The 18,848-nt window shown below is 45.6% G+C and overlaps 1 protein-coding gene across 1 annotated transcript in view; it reads right to left on the bottom strand.

Moving 5' to 3' along the window:
• Positions 1-18,848, bottom strand: part of LOC134355109 (SPARC-related modular calcium-binding protein 1-like) — a 192,711-nt gene that overhangs the window by 116,816 nt on the left and 57,047 nt on the right. The window contains exon 3 of the mRNA XM_063064856.1: positions 6,052-6,164. Within this exon, the coding sequence (XP_062920926.1) occupies positions 6,052-6,164 (113 nt within the window). The remainder of the gene's footprint in view (positions 1-6,051; positions 6,165-18,848) is intronic.

Here is an 18,848-nt window from a genome sequence, read left to right as displayed (position 1 = left end):
TGACTGCTCCTAATCAGACCCTGTCTATCCAGATAATTATATATACCATCTCTAAGAATACTTTCCATCAATTTACTCACCACTGATGTCAAACTCACAGGCCGATAATTGCTAAGTTTACTCTTAGAACCCTTTTTAAACAATGGAACAACATGAGCAATACACCAATCCTCCAGCACCATCCCCGTTTCTAATGACATTTGAAATATTTCTGTCACAGCCCCTGCTATTTCCACACTGACTTCCCTCAAGGTCCTAGGGAAAAGCCTGTCAGGACCCAGAGACTTATCCACTTTTATACTCCTTTAAAGTGCCAGTACTTCCTCTTCTTTAATCATCATAGTCTGGTGGTATATATACTCAACTCCAGTCGTCTGTCCCTCCCGATTGGTTAGTCCTCATCCAATCAGGTTTCCGCTGCCCCATCTTTTTAAAATTGTATTCCAGTTCTTACTTAGGGTGAGACCTTCATCTTTATTAAAATTCTTATTCTCTAGTTTTATTTCAATGGCTTCCTTCACCAGGTGGTCCCAAAAGCCAAGACTACTGTGCCGCACCAAAGGCTTTGGCAGTTTATGGCAGAGTTTGTCATTGAAATGTCCATTAAAATTGACGCCTGTACCCAGCTGGAAGCTTGAGAAGAGTCTGAGTGCCTTGTGCTTTAGATTCTGGGTGTATCACTTGATTCCTAGAAAATAAAAGCAAGGATGTAATGTTGAGGCTTTATAAAGCACTGGTGAGGTCTCATTTGAAGTGTTATGAGCAGTTTTGGGCAGCATATCTAAGAAAGGATGTGCTGAAATTGGAGCTGGTTCAAAGGAGGCTCATGAAAGTGATTCCAGGATTGAAAGGCTTGTCATATGAAGAGCATTTGTTGACTCTGAGCCAGTACTCACTGGAATTCAGAAGAATGAGGTGGGGTATTTCACTGAAACCTATCAAAGGTTGAAAGGCCTCGATAGACTGGATGTAGAGAGGATGCTTCGAATGGGAAAGGGGTCTAAGACCAGGGAACATAGCATCAGAATACAAGGGCATCCTTTTCAGAACAGAAATGAGGAGGAACTTTTTTAGCTGGAAAATGGTGAATCTGTGGAATTCATTGCCACGGGTGACTGTGGAGGCCAAGTCATTGGGTATATTTAATGCAGAGGTTGATAGATTTTTGATTAGTCAGGGTACAAAGGAACACAGGGAGAAGGCAAGAGACTGGGGCTGAAAGGGAAATGGATCATCGATGATGAAATGGCGGAGCAGGCTCGATGGGCCAAATGGATTAGTTCTGCTGCTATTTCGTATGGTCTTAGTGTTTCTCAGTCAATGGAAAAAGCTATTCAAAAACTAAGCAAACTATCAAAGCATTTCCAGCTCTTAAGGACATCATTGCACAGCCTCTGGACAGTGAATCGCCTCATGCCTTTCAGGTTCTTCGATGAGCTCATCCCCCCCAAAGACTAAGTTCATTCCAGGACTTGATGCCATTGTTTGGTGGAAGTTATCTTACTCCACCCATCAACCAGCATTCCTCCCATATTAACAAACCATCTCACAAACACCAGTATTATGTTTACAGGAGAAACTGAAGGACTTCAAGTGAATGAAAAGTTCTCACTGCTGGCAAGAAAACGAGTATCAACCCCAGATGAGGTCAGCCTCAGGTTGGAGGAGCCTCCAGTCTGATGGCATTAATATTGTGACGTTCTGGGTGGGAGCATGGTCGACAGCCTGCCCCTGCGTTTCTAATGACCAGTACTGTCTAGTGTTCTTGTGTTAAAATGCTTTTGTGGGATTATGGTGGGAAGTTCCAGTTCATTTATTGTTACATTTTAGCTTGGGTTTTACAGTTATTTACTTGTGTGTTTGAGGGCCACCCTGACTGTAACCGGAGTGTGTGATGGTCACCTCCACCATCCATATGAGACTTGGGGGGGTTCACCCTCCGGGTCATGGTGTCTAGTCTGTTTTGTGTCCATCACAATAAAATTGGTGTTGAGTTAAAGAGCTTCCTCGTCTGTCATTATGGACCACCACAATATGCTCACCACAATATCAATTTCTCCTTCCAGTAAAAAAAGTTTCCCTCCACCTCCCCCCTTCTTCTATTCCCCACTCTGGCCTCTCACCACTTCTCACCTGCCTATCACCTCCCCTGGGTCCCCCCCCCCCTTTACTTTCCTCTACGGTCCACTCTCCAGATTCCTTCTTCTCCAGCCCTTGACCTTTCCCACCCACCTGGCTTCACCTGTCACCTTCCAGCTAGCCTCCTTCTCACCACACCCCACCTTTTTATTCTGATGTCTTCTCCCTTCCTTCTCAGGCCTGAAATGTCAATTGGTCATTCATTTTCATGGATGCAGCCCGAACAAATCTTCTGCACCTCCCCCCCCCCCCCCCGCACTCCTCTATTCCCCACTCGGACCTTTCATTTCTTCTCACCTGCCTATTACCTTCTCTTTACTCCCCTCTTCCTTCCCTTTATCTTACTGGAAGGTCCACTCTCCTGTCCTATCAGATTCTTTCTTCTCCAGCCCTTGACCTTTCCCACCCACCTGGCTTCACCTATCACCTTCCGGCTAGCCTCCTTCCCCCCACCTTTTTATTCTGGCATCTTCTCCCTTTCTTCTCAGTCCTGAAGAAGGGATTCACCCTGAACTTTCCAAAGATGCTGTCTGACCTACTGACTTCCTCCAGCATTGTGTGTGTGTGTGTGTGTGTGTGTGTGTGTGTTGCTTTGAATATCCAGCATCGACAGTCTTCCTCATGTTTACAAATATCAGCCAATGGTTATCTTAGATTTTTAAAATGGTTGTTAAGGCTGGTGTGGTGTGCTGGCTTTTATTAGTCTGAGGACTGAGCTCAAGATCTATGAGATAATGCTGCCGCTCTATAAAACGCTGGTTGGACCACACTTGGAATATTGTGTTCAGTTCTGGACACCTCATCATAGGAAGGATGTGGAAGCTTTAGAGAGGGTGCAGAAGAGATTTACCGGGACGCTGCCCAGATTAGAGAGCATGACTTATGAGGAGAGGTTGAGAGAGCTCAGGATTTTCTCTTTGGAGTGAAGCAGGATGAGAGGTGACTTGATAGAGGTGTGCAAGATGATAAGATACACAGATCAGAATGATAGGAGTTCATGGGGTGTCCAGGGAGGGGGAGCACCTCTGGTGAAGGGGCCTGTCATGTCCATTCCAGGACAGCTCACTCACCCTTGACCCCTGGTACACTGCTGCAACGGGTGAGGGTAGCTGGCAAACCTCATACCCTGTGAGATAAGAACATGCCTGTCCCAGCAAAGTCAGCTCTGACAGACTGGGCAGATGAGATCCAATGGCCAGGAAGGCGGTTCTGTTCTGCTCCATGGAGAGTGAAGGGCGTAGCATCACTGTCATCCGCTGAGGCAGGGAAGGCCCCAGTTGTGATGCTTGTTTCTGCACTTCTGAAGTCAAGAGAGTGGAACTCTCCCAGTGCAAAGCTTTTCCACTTCAAAAACTCTCCCGCACAGGTTTCCTGTCATGGTCAGACATGAAGGACAACCACCATAAGATGATAAGAGGCAGAGATCGAGTGGACAGCCAGAAACTTTTTCCCAGGGGGGAAATAGCTAATTTCCTCCAATCATCTTAATATAATTTTAAGGTGATTAGAGGAAAGTATAGAGGGTTCTGTCAGAGGCAAATTTTGTTTTAAAAACACAGCAAGTGGTAGAGGTAGGTACATTACTGACATGTAAGAAACTCGTAGATAAACACATGGATGATTGAAAGATGGAAGGCTATGTGGGAAGGAAGGCTGAGATTGATCCTTGGGAGCAGGTTATAACCTCAGCAGTTTTTTTTCATCTTGTTAGGAACCGCCCTTACTTGTACCACTCCACTGGCTCAAAGCTGAGTGAGAGGTCAGGTTTATCTGTTGGGTTCATTGTATCATAGGGATACGAGATCATACACCAGGATATCTAGGCCAGTGCAGCCTAGTATAACCCTTTACAGTGTCAGAAATCAGGTTTCAAATCCAACCACTGTAAGCAGTTGTGTATATTCTCCCCGTGACCACGCAGGTGTTGGCGAGTTTGTATATTCTCCCCGTCACTACGTGGGCATTGGCGAGTTTGTACATTCTCCCCGTGACCACGCGGGTGTTGGCGAGTTTGTACATTGTCCCCGTGACCACGTGGGCGTTGGGGAGTTTGTACGTTCTCCCCGTCACCACATGGGTGTTGGCGAGTTTGTATGTTCTCCCCATCACTACGTGGGCGTTGGCAAGTTTGTACATTCTCCCCGTGACCACGTGGGCGTTGGGGAGTTTGTACGTCCTCCCCGTCACCATGTGGGTGTTGGCGAATTTGTACGTTCTCCCTGTCACTACGTGGGCATTGGGGAGTTTGTTCGTTCTCCCCATCACCACGTGGGCGTTGGGGAGTTTGTTCATTCTCCCCGTCACTACATGGGCGTTGGCAAGTTTGTACATTCTCCCCGTGACCATGTGGGCATTGGGGAGTTCCAGTTTTAATATTGCTGCAATTCCAAAGACAACATGACAGCGGCTAATTTCTACAGACGCACCGTGGAGAGCGTTCTAACTGACTGTATCACCGTCTGGTCTGGGGCGAGAGGCCACTGCACGGGATTGAAATAAGCTGCAGAAAGTTGTGAACTCAGTTATCTCCATCATGGGCTTTAGCCTATATAGCATCCACAACATCTTTAAACAGTGAGGCATCCATCATTGAGGACCCCCATGACCCAGGACATGTCTTGTTCTCATTGCTACCATCAGGGAGGAGGTACAGGAGCCTGAAGGCACACACTCAGCGATTCAGGAACAGCTTCTTCCCCTCTGCCATCCGATTCCTAAATGGACATTGAACCCATGAACTATCTCATTTTTCCTTTAATATAAATTATTTCTTGTTTTGCACTATTATTTGTTTATTTAATATAAACATATGTACTTACTGTAATTGACTTAATTTTTTTTATTTCTATACTATCATGTATTGCATTGAACTGCTGCTGCTAAGCTAACAAATTTCACGACACATGTCGGTGATAATAAACCTGATTCTGATTCCAACGGGACCAGTGAAAGATCAACCAGAGTGCAGAAGATATCACACTGTGCAAATGCAAATATAAATAAATAGCAATAAATAATGAGAGTAGGAGATAAAGTGAGATCATTGATTGTGGAAACATTTCAATGATGGGGCAAGTGAGTGTAGTTATCCCCTTTTGTTCAAGAGCCTGATGGTTGAGGGTTAATAACTGTTCTTGAACCTGGTGGTGTGGGACCTGAGGCTCATTGTGGTGAGTGAAGTTATCCACACTGGTTCAGGAGCCTGATGGTTGTGGGGTAATAACTGTTCCTGAACCTGGTGGTGTGGGACCTGAGGCTCATTGTGGTGAATGAAGTTATCCACACTGGTTCAGGAGCCTGATGGTTGTGGGGTAATAACTGTTCCTGAACCTGGTGGTGTGGGACCTGAGGCTCATTGTGGTGAATGAAGTTATCCACACTGGTTCGAAGCAAGCTGCAGAGAGATGTAAACTTAGTCAGCTTCATCATGGGCACTAGCCTTCGAAATAGCCAACACATCTTCAAGGAGCGGTGCCTCAAAAAGGCAGCATCCATCATTAAGGACCTCCATCACCCAGGACATGCCCTCTTCTCATTGCTACCATCAGGGAGGAGGTACAGGAGCCTGAAGGCACACACTCAGTGATTCAGGAACAGCTTCTTCCCCTCTGCCATCAGATTTCTGAACGGACGTTGAACCCATGAACACTACCTCACTACTTTTGCACTACTTATTTCATGTATGTATATTAATTGTAATTGACAGTTTGTATTATGTACCGCAATGTACAACAACAAATTTCATGACGTACACCGCTGATTCTGGTTCCGATGATGTTCCAGTAACCGCATTTCATAGTTTAACATTCATCGATACACAAAATATCAATAACAAAAATAACCCTGCTAAAAGTATTTCTGTAATCCTGTGTTTCCTCTACGTCACTTCAGTGCAGTGATTGTCCACATTACCTGTGCAAAGGTGCCATCCTCATTACATTCAGGGACAATGATGGAGTCCGTTGTCTTCCTGGTTTGTGCCAACGCTTGGGCTCTGTCTTCCTGGCATCTCACTTTAGACCTCTCTGGAAAATAGATCAGCCCGTTTCAGAGTAAATGGAGAAAACATTTACCCAGTAATCTGACTCAACAGCAAAGTGAATTTACTATCAAAGTGCCTACCTGTTACCATATACCACCCTGAGATTCGTTCTCTCGCGAGCATTCAAAGTTCAAAGCAAGGTGAATTTATTATCAAAGTACAGTACAAAAAGTCTTAGGTACATGTACATTACTAGGGCAGCTATGACTTGCAGGGTACTGTATTCGTCAACGTGGAGTGGACAGCGTGTTTGTAAACCTGGCAGAAGCAAAGGATGTTGGGCATAGCCAGGGTGGAGTGCAGTGGAAGGCATGTAGGACAGGTGGCAGAGGAGGAGTGCCAGGGCAAGGAGGGTGTGGCACGGGTACAGACACACCCAGCCCTGAGACAAGGTCATTTGATTCCAAACAATCGGTTTATTGATCAGTACAAAGTTCAAAGTAAATTTATTGTCAAAGTACATACATGTCACCATATATGATTCAGAGATTAAGAATATATAAGAACATAAGAAATAGGAGCAGGAGTCAGCCATCTGGCCGTCGATCCTGCTCCACCATTCAATAAAATCATGGCTGATCTGACCATGGACTCATCTCCACCTACCTGCCTTTTCCCCATAACCCTTAATTCCCCTACTATGCAGAAATCTATCCAACCTTGTCTTAAATATATTTACTGAGGAAGCCTCCACTGCTTCATTGACCAGAGAATTCATTTCCTTGTGGACATACTCAGCAAATCTATAGAGTAGAAACTAAAACAGGATCAATGAAAGATCAACCAGAGTGCAGAAGACAACAAACTGTGCAAATGCAAATATAAATAAATAGCAATAAATAATGAGATAATGAGATAAAGAGTCCTTAAAGTGAGATCATTGGTTGTGGGAACATCTCAATGGATGGGGAAGTGAACATCTCAATGGATGGGGAAGTGACCATGACCTTGGTGGTGAGGATCTTTGATGATGGATGCTGCTTTCCTACAACATAGTCATAGTCATACTTTATTGATCCTGGGGGAAATTGGTTTTCGTTACAGTTGCACCATAAATAATATTACTATTTATTATTTATTAAATAAATATTTATTAAAACCATAAATAGTTAAATAGTAATATGTAAATTATGCCAGTAAATTATGAAATAAGTCCAGGACCAGCCTATTGGCTCAGGATGTCTGACCCTCCAAGGGAGGAGTTGTAAAGTTTGATGGTCACAGACAGGAATGACTTCCTATGACACTCTGTGTTGCATCTCAGTGGAATGAGTCTCTGGCTGAATGTACTCCTGCGTCCAACCAGTACATTATGTAGTGGATGGGAGACATTGTCCAAGATGGCATGCAACTTGGACAGCATCCTCTTTTCAGACACCACCGTCAGAGAGTCCAGTTCCATCCCCACAACATCACTGGCCTTACGAATGAGTTTGTTGATTCTGTTGGTGTCTGCTACCCTCAGCCTGCTGCCCCAGCACACAACAGCAAACATGATTGCACTGGCCACCACAGACTCGTAGAACATCCTCAGCATCGTCCGGCAGATGCTAAAGGACCTCAGTCTCCTCAGGAAATAGAGATGGCTCTGACCCTTCTTGTAGACAGCCTCAGTGTTCTTTGACCAGTCCAGTTTATTGTCGATTCGTATCCCTAGGTATTTTGTAATCCTCCACCATGTCCACACTGACCCCCTGGATGGATACAGGGATTCATGTAGATGTGCTCAAAGGTTGGGAGGGCTTCACCTGTGATGTACTTGGTCAAATCCTCCATTTTAAGGCCTTGGTATTTCCATACCAGGTCGTGATGCAATATACTCTCCAATACACATCTATAGAAGTTTGTCAAAGTTTTAGATATCATGCTGAATCTCCGCAGATTCCTAAGGAAGTAGAGGCGCTGCCATGTTTTGTTCGCAATTGCACTCTCGTGCTGGGCCCAGGACAGGTCGTCTGAAATAGTAACACCCAGGAATTTAAAGTTGCCTCTGACCTCTCTACCTCTGACCCTCCAATGAGGACTAGTTCATAAAGCTTTGTTTTCCTCCTGAAGTCAATAATCAGCTCCTCGGTCTTGCTCTGTTGTTGTTATGGCACCACTCAGCCAGATTTTCAATCTCCCTCCTGTATACTGATTCATCACCAACTTTGATTCAAACCACAACAGTGGTGTCATCAGCAATCTTGAATTTGGCATTGGAACTGTACTCAGCAACACATTCATGGGTGTAAAGTGAGTAGAGCAGGGGGCTAAGCACATAGTCCAGTGGTGCACCTGTGCTGATGGAGATTGTGGAGGAGATATTGCTGCCAATCTGAACTGACTGAATGTCTCTCTGGTGCCCCCCACTCCCTCCCTCTCCCTTCCCATTTTCTCAACTATGATTCCCTTCTCCCTGCCCGCTTCCCACTCTCAGTCCACAATAGAGACCCAGATCAGAATCAGGTTTATCATCACTCACATATGTCATGAAATTTGAAACAAGAGAAATTTGTGTCCTGCTGAAGGGTCTCAGCCTGAAATGTCGACTGTCCTCTTTTCCATAGATACTGCCTGGCCTTCCGAGTTCCTCCAGCATTTTGTGTGGGTTGTCATGAAATTTGTTTTTCGTTTTTGCAGCAGCAGTGCACTTCAATACATAAAATTACTACAGTATTGTGCAAAAGTCTTAGGCACCCTAGCTATATATAGCAACACACACATAAAATTCTGGAGGAATTCGGCAGGTCAGGCACATCTATGGAAATGAATAGTTAGACAATGTTTCGGGCCAAGATCCTTTTTCAAGACTGAGAAGGAAGGGGGAAGATGTCAGAATAAAAAGGTGGGGGGAGGGGAAGGAGGATTGCACCAAGGTGATGGGTGAAGCCAGATGGGTGGGAAAGGTCAAGGGCTGGAGAAGAAGGTATCTGATAAGAGAGGAGAGTGGACCAAGGGGAAAGAGAAGGAGGAGGGGACCCAGTGGAAGTAATAGGTAGGCAAGGTCAGAGTGGGGAATACAGGAAGGGGTTGGGGAGAATCTGTTTACCAGGAGAAATCAATATTGATACCATCAGGTTGGAGACCACCCAGATAGAATACTAGGTGTTGTTCCTCTGCCTTGAGGTTGGCCTCATCTTGGCACAAGAGGAAGCCATAGACCAACATGTGAGACTGGAAATGGGAATTAAAATCTTTGGCCACAGGAAGTCCCGCTTGCAGTGGATGTGCTGGAGGTGCTTGACGAGGTGGTCCCCCAATTTACAACAGGCCTCACCAGACGCAATGGATGACCTGAGCAGATTCGCAGGTGAAGTGTTGCCTCACCTGGTGGGACTGTTTGGGGCCCTGATGGAGGTAACGGAGGAGGTGAATGGGCAGGGGCATCAGGGCAACTGGAATCCATCAATACTGGCTGATTATTGTTGGACACTTAAATGAGAAGCTTCTGACACTGCATACAAATGAAAATCATCAACAGAACATTTTTAGCTTAGTTGAACTATTGCAAAGCATCAGCACCATTATGCCACGAAACACATTATATTCAATAAAAGGTAATTTATTGTCTCTCCAAATTTCTCCATATACAAGTAGCCTGAAATTATGTTTGTGTTCGGCTTCAAGCGGTCTATCATAAACCAAAAAAAATCTGAGGAGGCAACAGTTTCAAAACAATTTGTCATCCAACGTAATCATGGGATGGCAGAAGTGACACTGGAGGACATCAGCGGATCAGAAGGCATCCGTGGAAGGAGATAGACAGATGTCATTTCAGGTCAAGACCCTTCATCAGACTGGGATTCGATTCAATAGATCACATGATGCTGTGTCTGATTACTTCTTTTAGTAAAGATGAGGAGGAATTTCTTTAGCTCGAGGATGCTGAATTGGATGCCTGTGGAGGCCAAATCATTGGGTATATTTAAAACATTTGATGATATGTTCTTGATTAGGGTGTGAAAGATTGAGGGTAGCAGACACCAACAGAAACAACAAACTCATTCGTAAGGCCAGTGATGTTGTGGGGATGGAACTGGACTCTCTGACGGTGGTGTCTGAAAAGAGGATGCTGTCCAAGTTGCATGCCATCTTGGACAATGTCTCCCATCCACTACATAATGTACTGGGTGGGCACAGGAGTACATTCAGCCAGAGACTCATTCCACCGAGATGCAACACAGAGCGTCATAGAAAGTCATTCCTGCCTGTGGCCATCAAACTTTACAACTCCTCCCTTGGAGGGTCAGACACCCTGAACCAATAGGCTGGTCCTGGACTTATTTCCTGGCATAATTTACATATTACTATTTAGCTATTTATGCTTTTATTACTATTTAATTATTTATGGTGCAACTGTAACGAAAACCAATTTCCCCTGGGATCAATAAAGTATGACTATGACTATTATGGAGAATGGAGTTGAAAGGGATAATAAATCAGCCATGATGGAATCATGGAGCAGATTCAATGGGCTGAATGGCCTAATTCTGCTCCTCTGTCTTATGGTATTATATCTTGTGTCTGACACCAAGAGGAAGGTGGGGGAAAACTCCAAACTCCTTCTAAAGGCCATGATTTCCCATGGCTTTTCATCACACCGAAATTGATTCAAGTACCGCACAAAACACTACACGAACCAATTCCAGGCAGATTCCTGGAGATTAGTGCAAGACAGGAAAATCTGCAGCAGTAATCAATACAATTGTAATAAAGAATTCCAATGGAGCATTAAAAATTATAATGATTGCTGACATATGTGGTTTTGTGCTGAATCAGTAACAGCACTCAATTCTGTCCACTTGCAAGATATTGATTCTGAACAGATCACATCAAAAACATTTAGATCCTTGCAAGATCCTATGCGCCATGTGTTTTTTTTCTTTAATGCTTCAGTAATGAGGATTAACCTCCAAGACAACCGCAACCTTACCGTGGGGCTTGGAAGCTTGTGTGCCTCAGTGACCCGGGGAGATATGCTGGCTGGAGTCAGGGAGTCGGGGCTTTAGGCTTTGGCTTTCAATAGTGTCACAGGGCAGAGGACAGACTAAGAGTGCTCTACTGGTCCTCCAGATTCAGGGGTTCAGCTCAGGGCTAACTACCCCAACTGGTCAAACAAAATCGTTATGGGAACAGCAATCAAGAATCCTTCTGCATCTGAGTGTGACGGTATTCCTGAGTCTCCACCCGGGACTTGCATAACTGACAGTAGTGAAAACCGAGAGGAAGCTACTGACATGATGAAGGAAGCCCTGAACACCACCAGAGATGGAGGACCTTCATTGCTGCCCTAAACACTAGTTTCCTACTACCCTCAATTTCCAGATCTATCAGTTTATCTGCGTCCTCTTGAAATAGCCCCAGTAGTCCAACCTCCACAAGACAACAGGGCGGAGGTTTCCAGACAGACCCAATGACCTGTGCCACCCAGCATCACCGATTTAACCCTCGCCTGACCACGGCAGCTTACAATGGTCTACTGACCTACCAACCGGTATGCCTTTTGCCCCGTGTGAAGAGACCGAAGCATTCCGGGGAAATCCAAGCAGTTCACAAGGAGAACGTACAAACTCCTTACAGAGCACGGTTGGGAATTGAACCCCAAACGCGATTGCCGTAAGTAACTCCACACTCCACCGCCCCAAGCTGTAATAGCGTCACGTTAACCACTGCTCCCGCAGCTATAAAATGGTCTCTTCCCCCTTCCACCTTCCCTTTCTGCCATGATCCACTGTCCTCTTCTCTCTTACACAGAACATAGAGCAGTACAGCACAGGAACAGCCCTTAACCTACAGCGTTGTGCTGAAACAATTAAATTACTAATCAAATGGCCAACTAAACTAACCTCTTCCACCTGCACACTCAGAATCAGGTTTAATATCACCAGCATACATCGTGAAACTTGTTAACCTTGCGGCAGGGGTACAATGCAATACATGACAAATACCAAAAAACTGAATTTCAGTTAAAAAAAATACATTTTTCTTTTTCTCACCACTTATGGGTGGTGTGATTGTGTATTTTCCCTTGATCTCGGGTCCTCTACCAGAGACCCGGGAGCCTGAGTATCCTTGCTGTTCCTAGTGGTGTGCTCTTCTGGACTGAGGCCTGAGATGTTGTTCCCGGGATTTGTTGGAGTCACTCTCCCAGTCCAGGTGTCACAGCTCCGAGTGAGATTACTCAGGCTTTAACCTTTCACACCCTTTCTATCTGCTCTTTCAAGCCTGGAATTTCTCCAGCTTCTCGTTCTTTCTTCCTGATGCTACTGTCATTCAGGATTGCCACATCTATATTACGATTGCTTTCTTCTGATACTTGTCCAGTATTACTATGTCTGGTTGGTTGGCCAGTAACTGCTTGTCAGTCTGTATTTGGAAGTCCCACAGGATCATGGCTCTGTCATTCTCCATGACCTTCTCGGGTGTTTCCCATTTGGATTTGGGAGTGTCCTATCCATAGTCAGTGCAGATGTTCCTGTACACGATTCCTACAGTTTGGTTGTGCTGTTCAGTGTCTGCTGTCCCTGCCTGCATCTTGCATCCTGCTACTATGTGCTGGATGGTTTCAGAGCACTCCTTGCACAGTCTGCATCTTGGGTCTTGTCTGGTGTGATAGACCCCTGCTTTTACTGCTCAGCACCTGTTCTGGTGCAGCCACGAGCAGCACCTCTGCTGTTCCTGAGCCCTGCCATTTCCAGCCACTAGTAGGGCTTTCTTATGTCAGCCGCCTCTGATACCTGGAGATGGGACATCCCATACAGTGGCTTGTCCTGCCATGGCCTCTGGGCCTCTGGGCCTCTGGCTCTGCTTCACCCACTTCCATTTCCATGTCCCCTGCCTGCTGTCTGAGGTATATCGCCTTGCAGGTTGTCCGTGAGGGCCATCTTCCTGACATACTCATGCATGTTTCCTGGACTGTGACCTTGACACTTCCAAGTCCCCGTCCTCCTTTATTCTGGCAGGTGTACAGTGGTTCAACAATGGACTTTGGATGGAATCCTCAATGCACGTTAGTAGTTTCTGGGCCTGATGTCAGTGGCTTCCTGTTCATTCCTTGGCCAGCACACTCTTGCGGCTGGGTATCTGATGACTGGTAGGGCGAATGTATTGATGGCTCTGATCTTGTTCTTCCCATTCAACTGGCTTTTTAGGGCCAGTCTCACCCTTTGCAGGTACTTGGATGCTGCAGTCTTCCTTGAGTCCTCATCGTGGCTTCCATGCACCTGCTGCATCCCCAGGTAAAAGTTATATTAAATAAGTAGAGCAAAAATAGAAATAAAAAGTAGTGAGCTCATGGGTTCAATGTCCATTCAGAAATCAGATGGCAGAGGGGAAGGAGCCGTTCCTGAATCATTGAGTGTGTGCCTTCAGGCTCCTGTACCTCCTCCTCGATGGTAACAGTGAGAAGAGGGCGTGTCCTGGGTGATGGGGGTCCCTAATGATGGATGCTGCCTTTTTGAGGCATCGCTCCTTGAAGATGTCCTTTATACTGGGGAGGCTAGTGCACACCATGGAGCTGACTGAGTTCACAACTTTCTGCAGCTTATTTTGATCCTGTGCAGTAGCCTCCCCCACCCAATACCAAATGGTGATGCAGTCAGTTAAAATGCTTTCCTTTGTACATCTGTAGAAATTTGTGAGTGTCTTTGGTGACAAAACAACCTCTTCAAACTCTTGATGAAATATAGCCACTGTCGTGCCTTCTTTATAGCTGCACCGATATGTTGGGTCCAGGTTAGATCCTCAGATACTGACACCCGGTGACCTGAAATTGCTCACTCTCTCCCTCTATGATGACTGGTGTGTGTTCCCTCGTCTTACCCTTTCTGAAGTCCGCAATTAGCTCTTTGGTCTCACTGACACAATGTTCATATCCTTCTATTTTCCTCAAATTCATATGCCTATCATAACGTCTTTAATGTCTCTGCCTCTACCACTGCCACCCCCCCCCAGGCAGCGCACTCCAGGCACGCACCAATTTGTAAAAAAAAAACTTGCCCCTCACAACTCCCTGGAGAGATTTACGGCAAACAATGCAGGGGAAGGGCAAAGCAGGTCAGGGAAATCCCTCTAGGAGTTATGCAAGGAACGCCCAACTAATTGCTTCAATAATTCAGCATCCTATCCTGTCACCCAATAAGCAGATGAATTAATCATAATTGGAGAGTACGTAGGCATGCTACAGGCACCTATCTGTGAGAGCTTTCTGTTCGACTGCCTCAAGATTCGGAGGCTCGAGTTTTTCCATCGGCAACTCTGATAAAATGAAGAGCGTCTTTGTCGATCCCAGAGGCACCATGAAACATTCTATAGAATTCGTGCAGAAATAGGCCAGGCAACATTACTGATCCACAATAACACACACACACACAGAATCTGAATTACTGTAGAACATAAATCCATTTAACGCATCAACCCTGTGTCAGGTCTCTGTAAAGCAGAGGTTCCCAAACCTCTATGTGCGTTGGACCAAAACCATTAAGCAGGGGGTCCATGGACCACAGACTGGGAACCCCTGCTGTAAAAAGCAATCTGTCCAGTTCTGTCTCCCTGCTCCTTCATCAAAAGTCGAAATAACTTTATTACCAAGGTGCGGACATGTCACCACATACACAAGACATGCAGGAAATCCAGAGCAACACACACAAAATGCTGGAGGAACTCAGCAGGTCAGGCTGCATCTATGGAAAGGAATAAAGTGGCGGGAGGAGAGGGTAGCAGCGCGCCATGCGCGCACGCGCAGATCTCCAGTGAAAATTATATCGTATTTGTTAAATAGGGGCCGTGGACAATTCTGATTTGATGGAGGCAGACGTGAAAGCACAGAGGAACATCTGGAGAAATCTTTGAAATGCCCGGTTCGCTGCCGCTGCTACTGGGCCATCGAGAATCTTCCGGAGGGAAGGCCTCAAAATCCCCGGCTTTGCCTGCTGTTGGCGACCGAGACTGAGGTCGAATCGTTTGGATAGAGATGGTGTTCGGTACTCGGTGTCAGAGGGCTGATCGGAGGCTCAAAGTTTTCGGACGACTCAGAGTTGGACTGTGGTCGGGCATGGCAGGGAGAGTTTTCTTCCTTCTCCCATCTGCGTGAGATGTGGGACTTTCGAAAGACTTTGAACTTTTTTTTACTGTGATTATGGCCTGTTCTTCATCAAGTTATGGTATTGTTGCACTGTTGTAACTATATGTTATAATTATGTGGTTTTGTTAGTTTTTTCAGTCTTGGTCTGTCCTGTGTTTTGTGATATGACACCGGAGGAAATATTATATCATTTCTTAATGCATGCATTACTAAATGACAATAAAAGAGGACTGCGTGTCCCCATAATCTAAAAAATCAAATCTAAGTGCCAATATTTCAGACTGAGACCCTTCTTCAGGCCAGAATAAGAGCTCTACTTTGAAAGCCTTCAAAAAAAAGAATCTTGGGTTGTATATTGTGACATATAGATACTTTGACAACAAATTTACTTTGAACTTTGACCTTTGTGTTTACTCTTTCTTTCTCTTGTACAGTAATGTGCAAAAGCCATGGGCACATATATCTAGCACTGTATTCGTCAACATGGAGCAGAGAGTGAGCTTGTACCCCTTGTGGGAGCAATGGATGTTGGGAATAGTGAGGGAGGAATGCGGGACAGGTGGCGGAGAAGGAGTGAGAAACCCAGGAGGAGGAAAGCAGAGGTCCATGAGCCAGTCCTCATCGGAGGACCAGAGACGGAGAGGGTCAGCAACTTTAAATTCCTGGGTATTATTTCAGAGGATGAGTCCTGGGCCCAGCACACAAGTGCAATTGTGAAGAAAGCACGGCAGCACCTCTAGGAGTCTGCAGACATTCGACACGATATCTAAAACTTTGGCAAACTTCTACAGATGTGTAGTGGAGAGTATATGGACTGGCTGCATCATGGCCTAGTATGGAAATATCAATGTTTCTGAATGGAAAATCCTACAAAAGGTGGTGGATTCAGCCCAGTACATCATGGGTAAAGCCCTCCCAACCACTGAGCACATCCACATGAAAGGCTGTCGCAGGAAAGCAGCAACCGTCAGAGATCCTCACCACCCAGGCCATGATCTCTTCTCACTGCTGCCATCAGGTAGGAAGTACAGGAGCTTCAGGACTCCCACCACCAGGTTCAGGAACAGTTATTACCCCACAACCATCAGGCTCCTGAACCAGTGTGGATAACTTCACTCACCACAATGAGCCTCAGGTCCCACGCCACCAGGTTCAGGAACAGTTATTACCCCACAACCATCAGGCTCCTGAACCAGTGTGGATAACTTCACTCACCACAATGAGCCTCAGGTCCCACACCACCAGGTTCAAGAACAGTTATCACCCCACAACCATCAGGCTCCTGAACCAGTGTGGATAACTTCACTCACCACAATGAGCCTCAGGTCCCACACCACCAGGTTCAGGAACAGTTATTACCTCACAGCCATCAGGCTCCTGAACCGGTGTGGATAACTTCATTCACCACAATGAGCCTCAGGTCCCACACCACCAGGTTCAAGAACAGTTATTACCCCACAACCATCAGGCTCTTGAACAAAAGGGGATAACTACACTCACTTGCCCCATCATTGAAATGTTTCCACAATCAATGATCTCACTTTATCTCCTACTCTCATTATTTATTGCTATTTATTTATATTTGCATTTGCACAGTGTGATATCTTCTGCACTCTGGTTGATCTTTCACTGATCCCGTTGGAATCAGAATCAGGTTTATTATCACCGGCATGTGTCGTGAAATTTGTTAGCTTAGCAGCAGCAGTTCAATGCAATACATGATAGTATAGAAATAAAAAAATTAAGTCAATTACAGTAAGTACATATGTTTATATTAAATAAACAAATAATAGTGCAAAACAAGAAATAATTTATATTAAAGGAAAAATGAGATAGTTCATGGGTTCAATGTCCATTTAGGAATCGGATGGCAGAGGGGAAGAAGCTGTTCCTAAATCATTGAGTGAGTGCCTTCAGGCTCCTGTACCTCCTTCCTAATGGTAACAATGAGAAGAGGGCATGTCCTGGGTGGTGGGGGTCCTTAATGATGGACACTCCCTTTCTGCAGCACCACTCCTTGAAGAGGTATTGGATACTACAGAGCACCCAAAATGGAGCTGACTAATTTTACAACTTTCTGTAGTCGCAGTGGCACCACCACCCCCCCGCCCCACCCTATACCAGACAGTGATGCAGCCAGTCAGAATGCTCTCCATGGCACACCTATAGAAGCTTTCAAGTGCTTTAAGTGACAAACCAAATCTCTTCAAACTCCTAATGAAATATAGCCACCATCTTGCCTTCTTTGTAGCTGCATCAATATGTCGGGACCAGGTTAGATCCTCAGAGATCTTGACACTCGGGAACTTAAAACTTCACACTCTTTCCACTTCTATCCCTCTATGAGGATTGGTATGTGTTCCTTTGTCTTGCCTTTCCTGAAATCCACAATCAGCTCTTTTGTCTTACTGACGTTGTGTGCCAGGTTGTTGCTGCGATACCACTTCACTAGTTGGCATATCTCACTCCTGTACGCCCTCTCGTCACCACCTGAGATTCTACCAACAATGGCTGTATCATCAGCAAATTTATAGATGCTGTTTGAGCTGTGCCTAGCCAAACAGTCATGGATATAAAGAAAGTAGAACAGTGGGTTAAGCACACACCCCTGAGGTGCACCAGTGTTGATTGTCAATGAGGAGGAGATGTTATCAGCAATCCGCACAGATTGTGGTCTCCTGGTTAGGTAGTCAAGGATCCAGTTGCAGATGGAGGTACAGAGGCCCAGTTTCTGTAGCTTATCGATCAAGACTGTGGGAATGATGATGTTAAACGCCGAGTTATAGTCAACAAACAGCATCCTGACATAGGTGTATATATTGTCCGGGTGATCTAAGGCTGTGTGAAGAGCCATTGAGATTGCATCTGCCATTGACCTATTGTGGCGATAGGCAAATTGCAATGGGTCCAGGTCCTTGCTGAGGCAGGAGGTCAGTCTAGTCATAACCAACCTCTCAAAGCATTTCATCACTGTCGATGTGAGTGCTACTGGGCGATAGCCATTAAGGCAGCTCACACTACTCTTCCTAGGCACTGGCATAATTGTTGCCTTTATGAAGCAGGTGGGAACATACGACCGGAGCAGTGGCAGGTTGAAAGTGGCCTTAAATACTCCTGCCAGATGGTTGGCACAAGTTTTCGGTCATATCAAGTACTCCATTGAGGCCTGCTGCCTTGCGAAGGTTCACTCTCTTTAAAGACAGCCTGACGTCAGCCTCTGAGACAGAGATCACAGGGTCACCAGGTGCAGCAGGGATCTTCATAGATCTCCCTTTCAAAGCGGGCATAGAAGGCTCATGAGCTCATCTGGTAGTGAAGCATCGCTGCCATTCATGCTATTGGGTTTCACTTTGTTGGAAGTAATGTCCTGCAAACCCTGCAGGGTTGACATGCTGTGGTAAACCATGTATATATGTTGTAACTGGGTTACCTGTCTGGACACACCCCTCTGCTGACTGTCCCTGTGGCTCGTCCCACAGAGTCCTGTATAAAGGTGTTCGCCTTGCCCCTCCCCCTCAGTCCGGGGGCAGACACTCACCGTGGAAGTCGTATTGTACAGCGAATAAAAGCCTTTCAGTATTTTTACCAAACCTCAGTCTTTTG

The sequence above is a fragment of the Mobula hypostoma genome, chromosome 12 (genome assembly GCF_963921235.1).
Source record: "Mobula hypostoma chromosome 12, sMobHyp1.1, whole genome shotgun sequence".
Taxonomy (NCBI): domain Eukaryota; kingdom Metazoa; phylum Chordata; class Chondrichthyes; order Myliobatiformes; family Myliobatidae; genus Mobula; species Mobula hypostoma.
The sequence above is the reverse complement of the archived record's forward strand: the minus strand, read 5'-3'. Positions and strand labels throughout refer to the sequence as shown.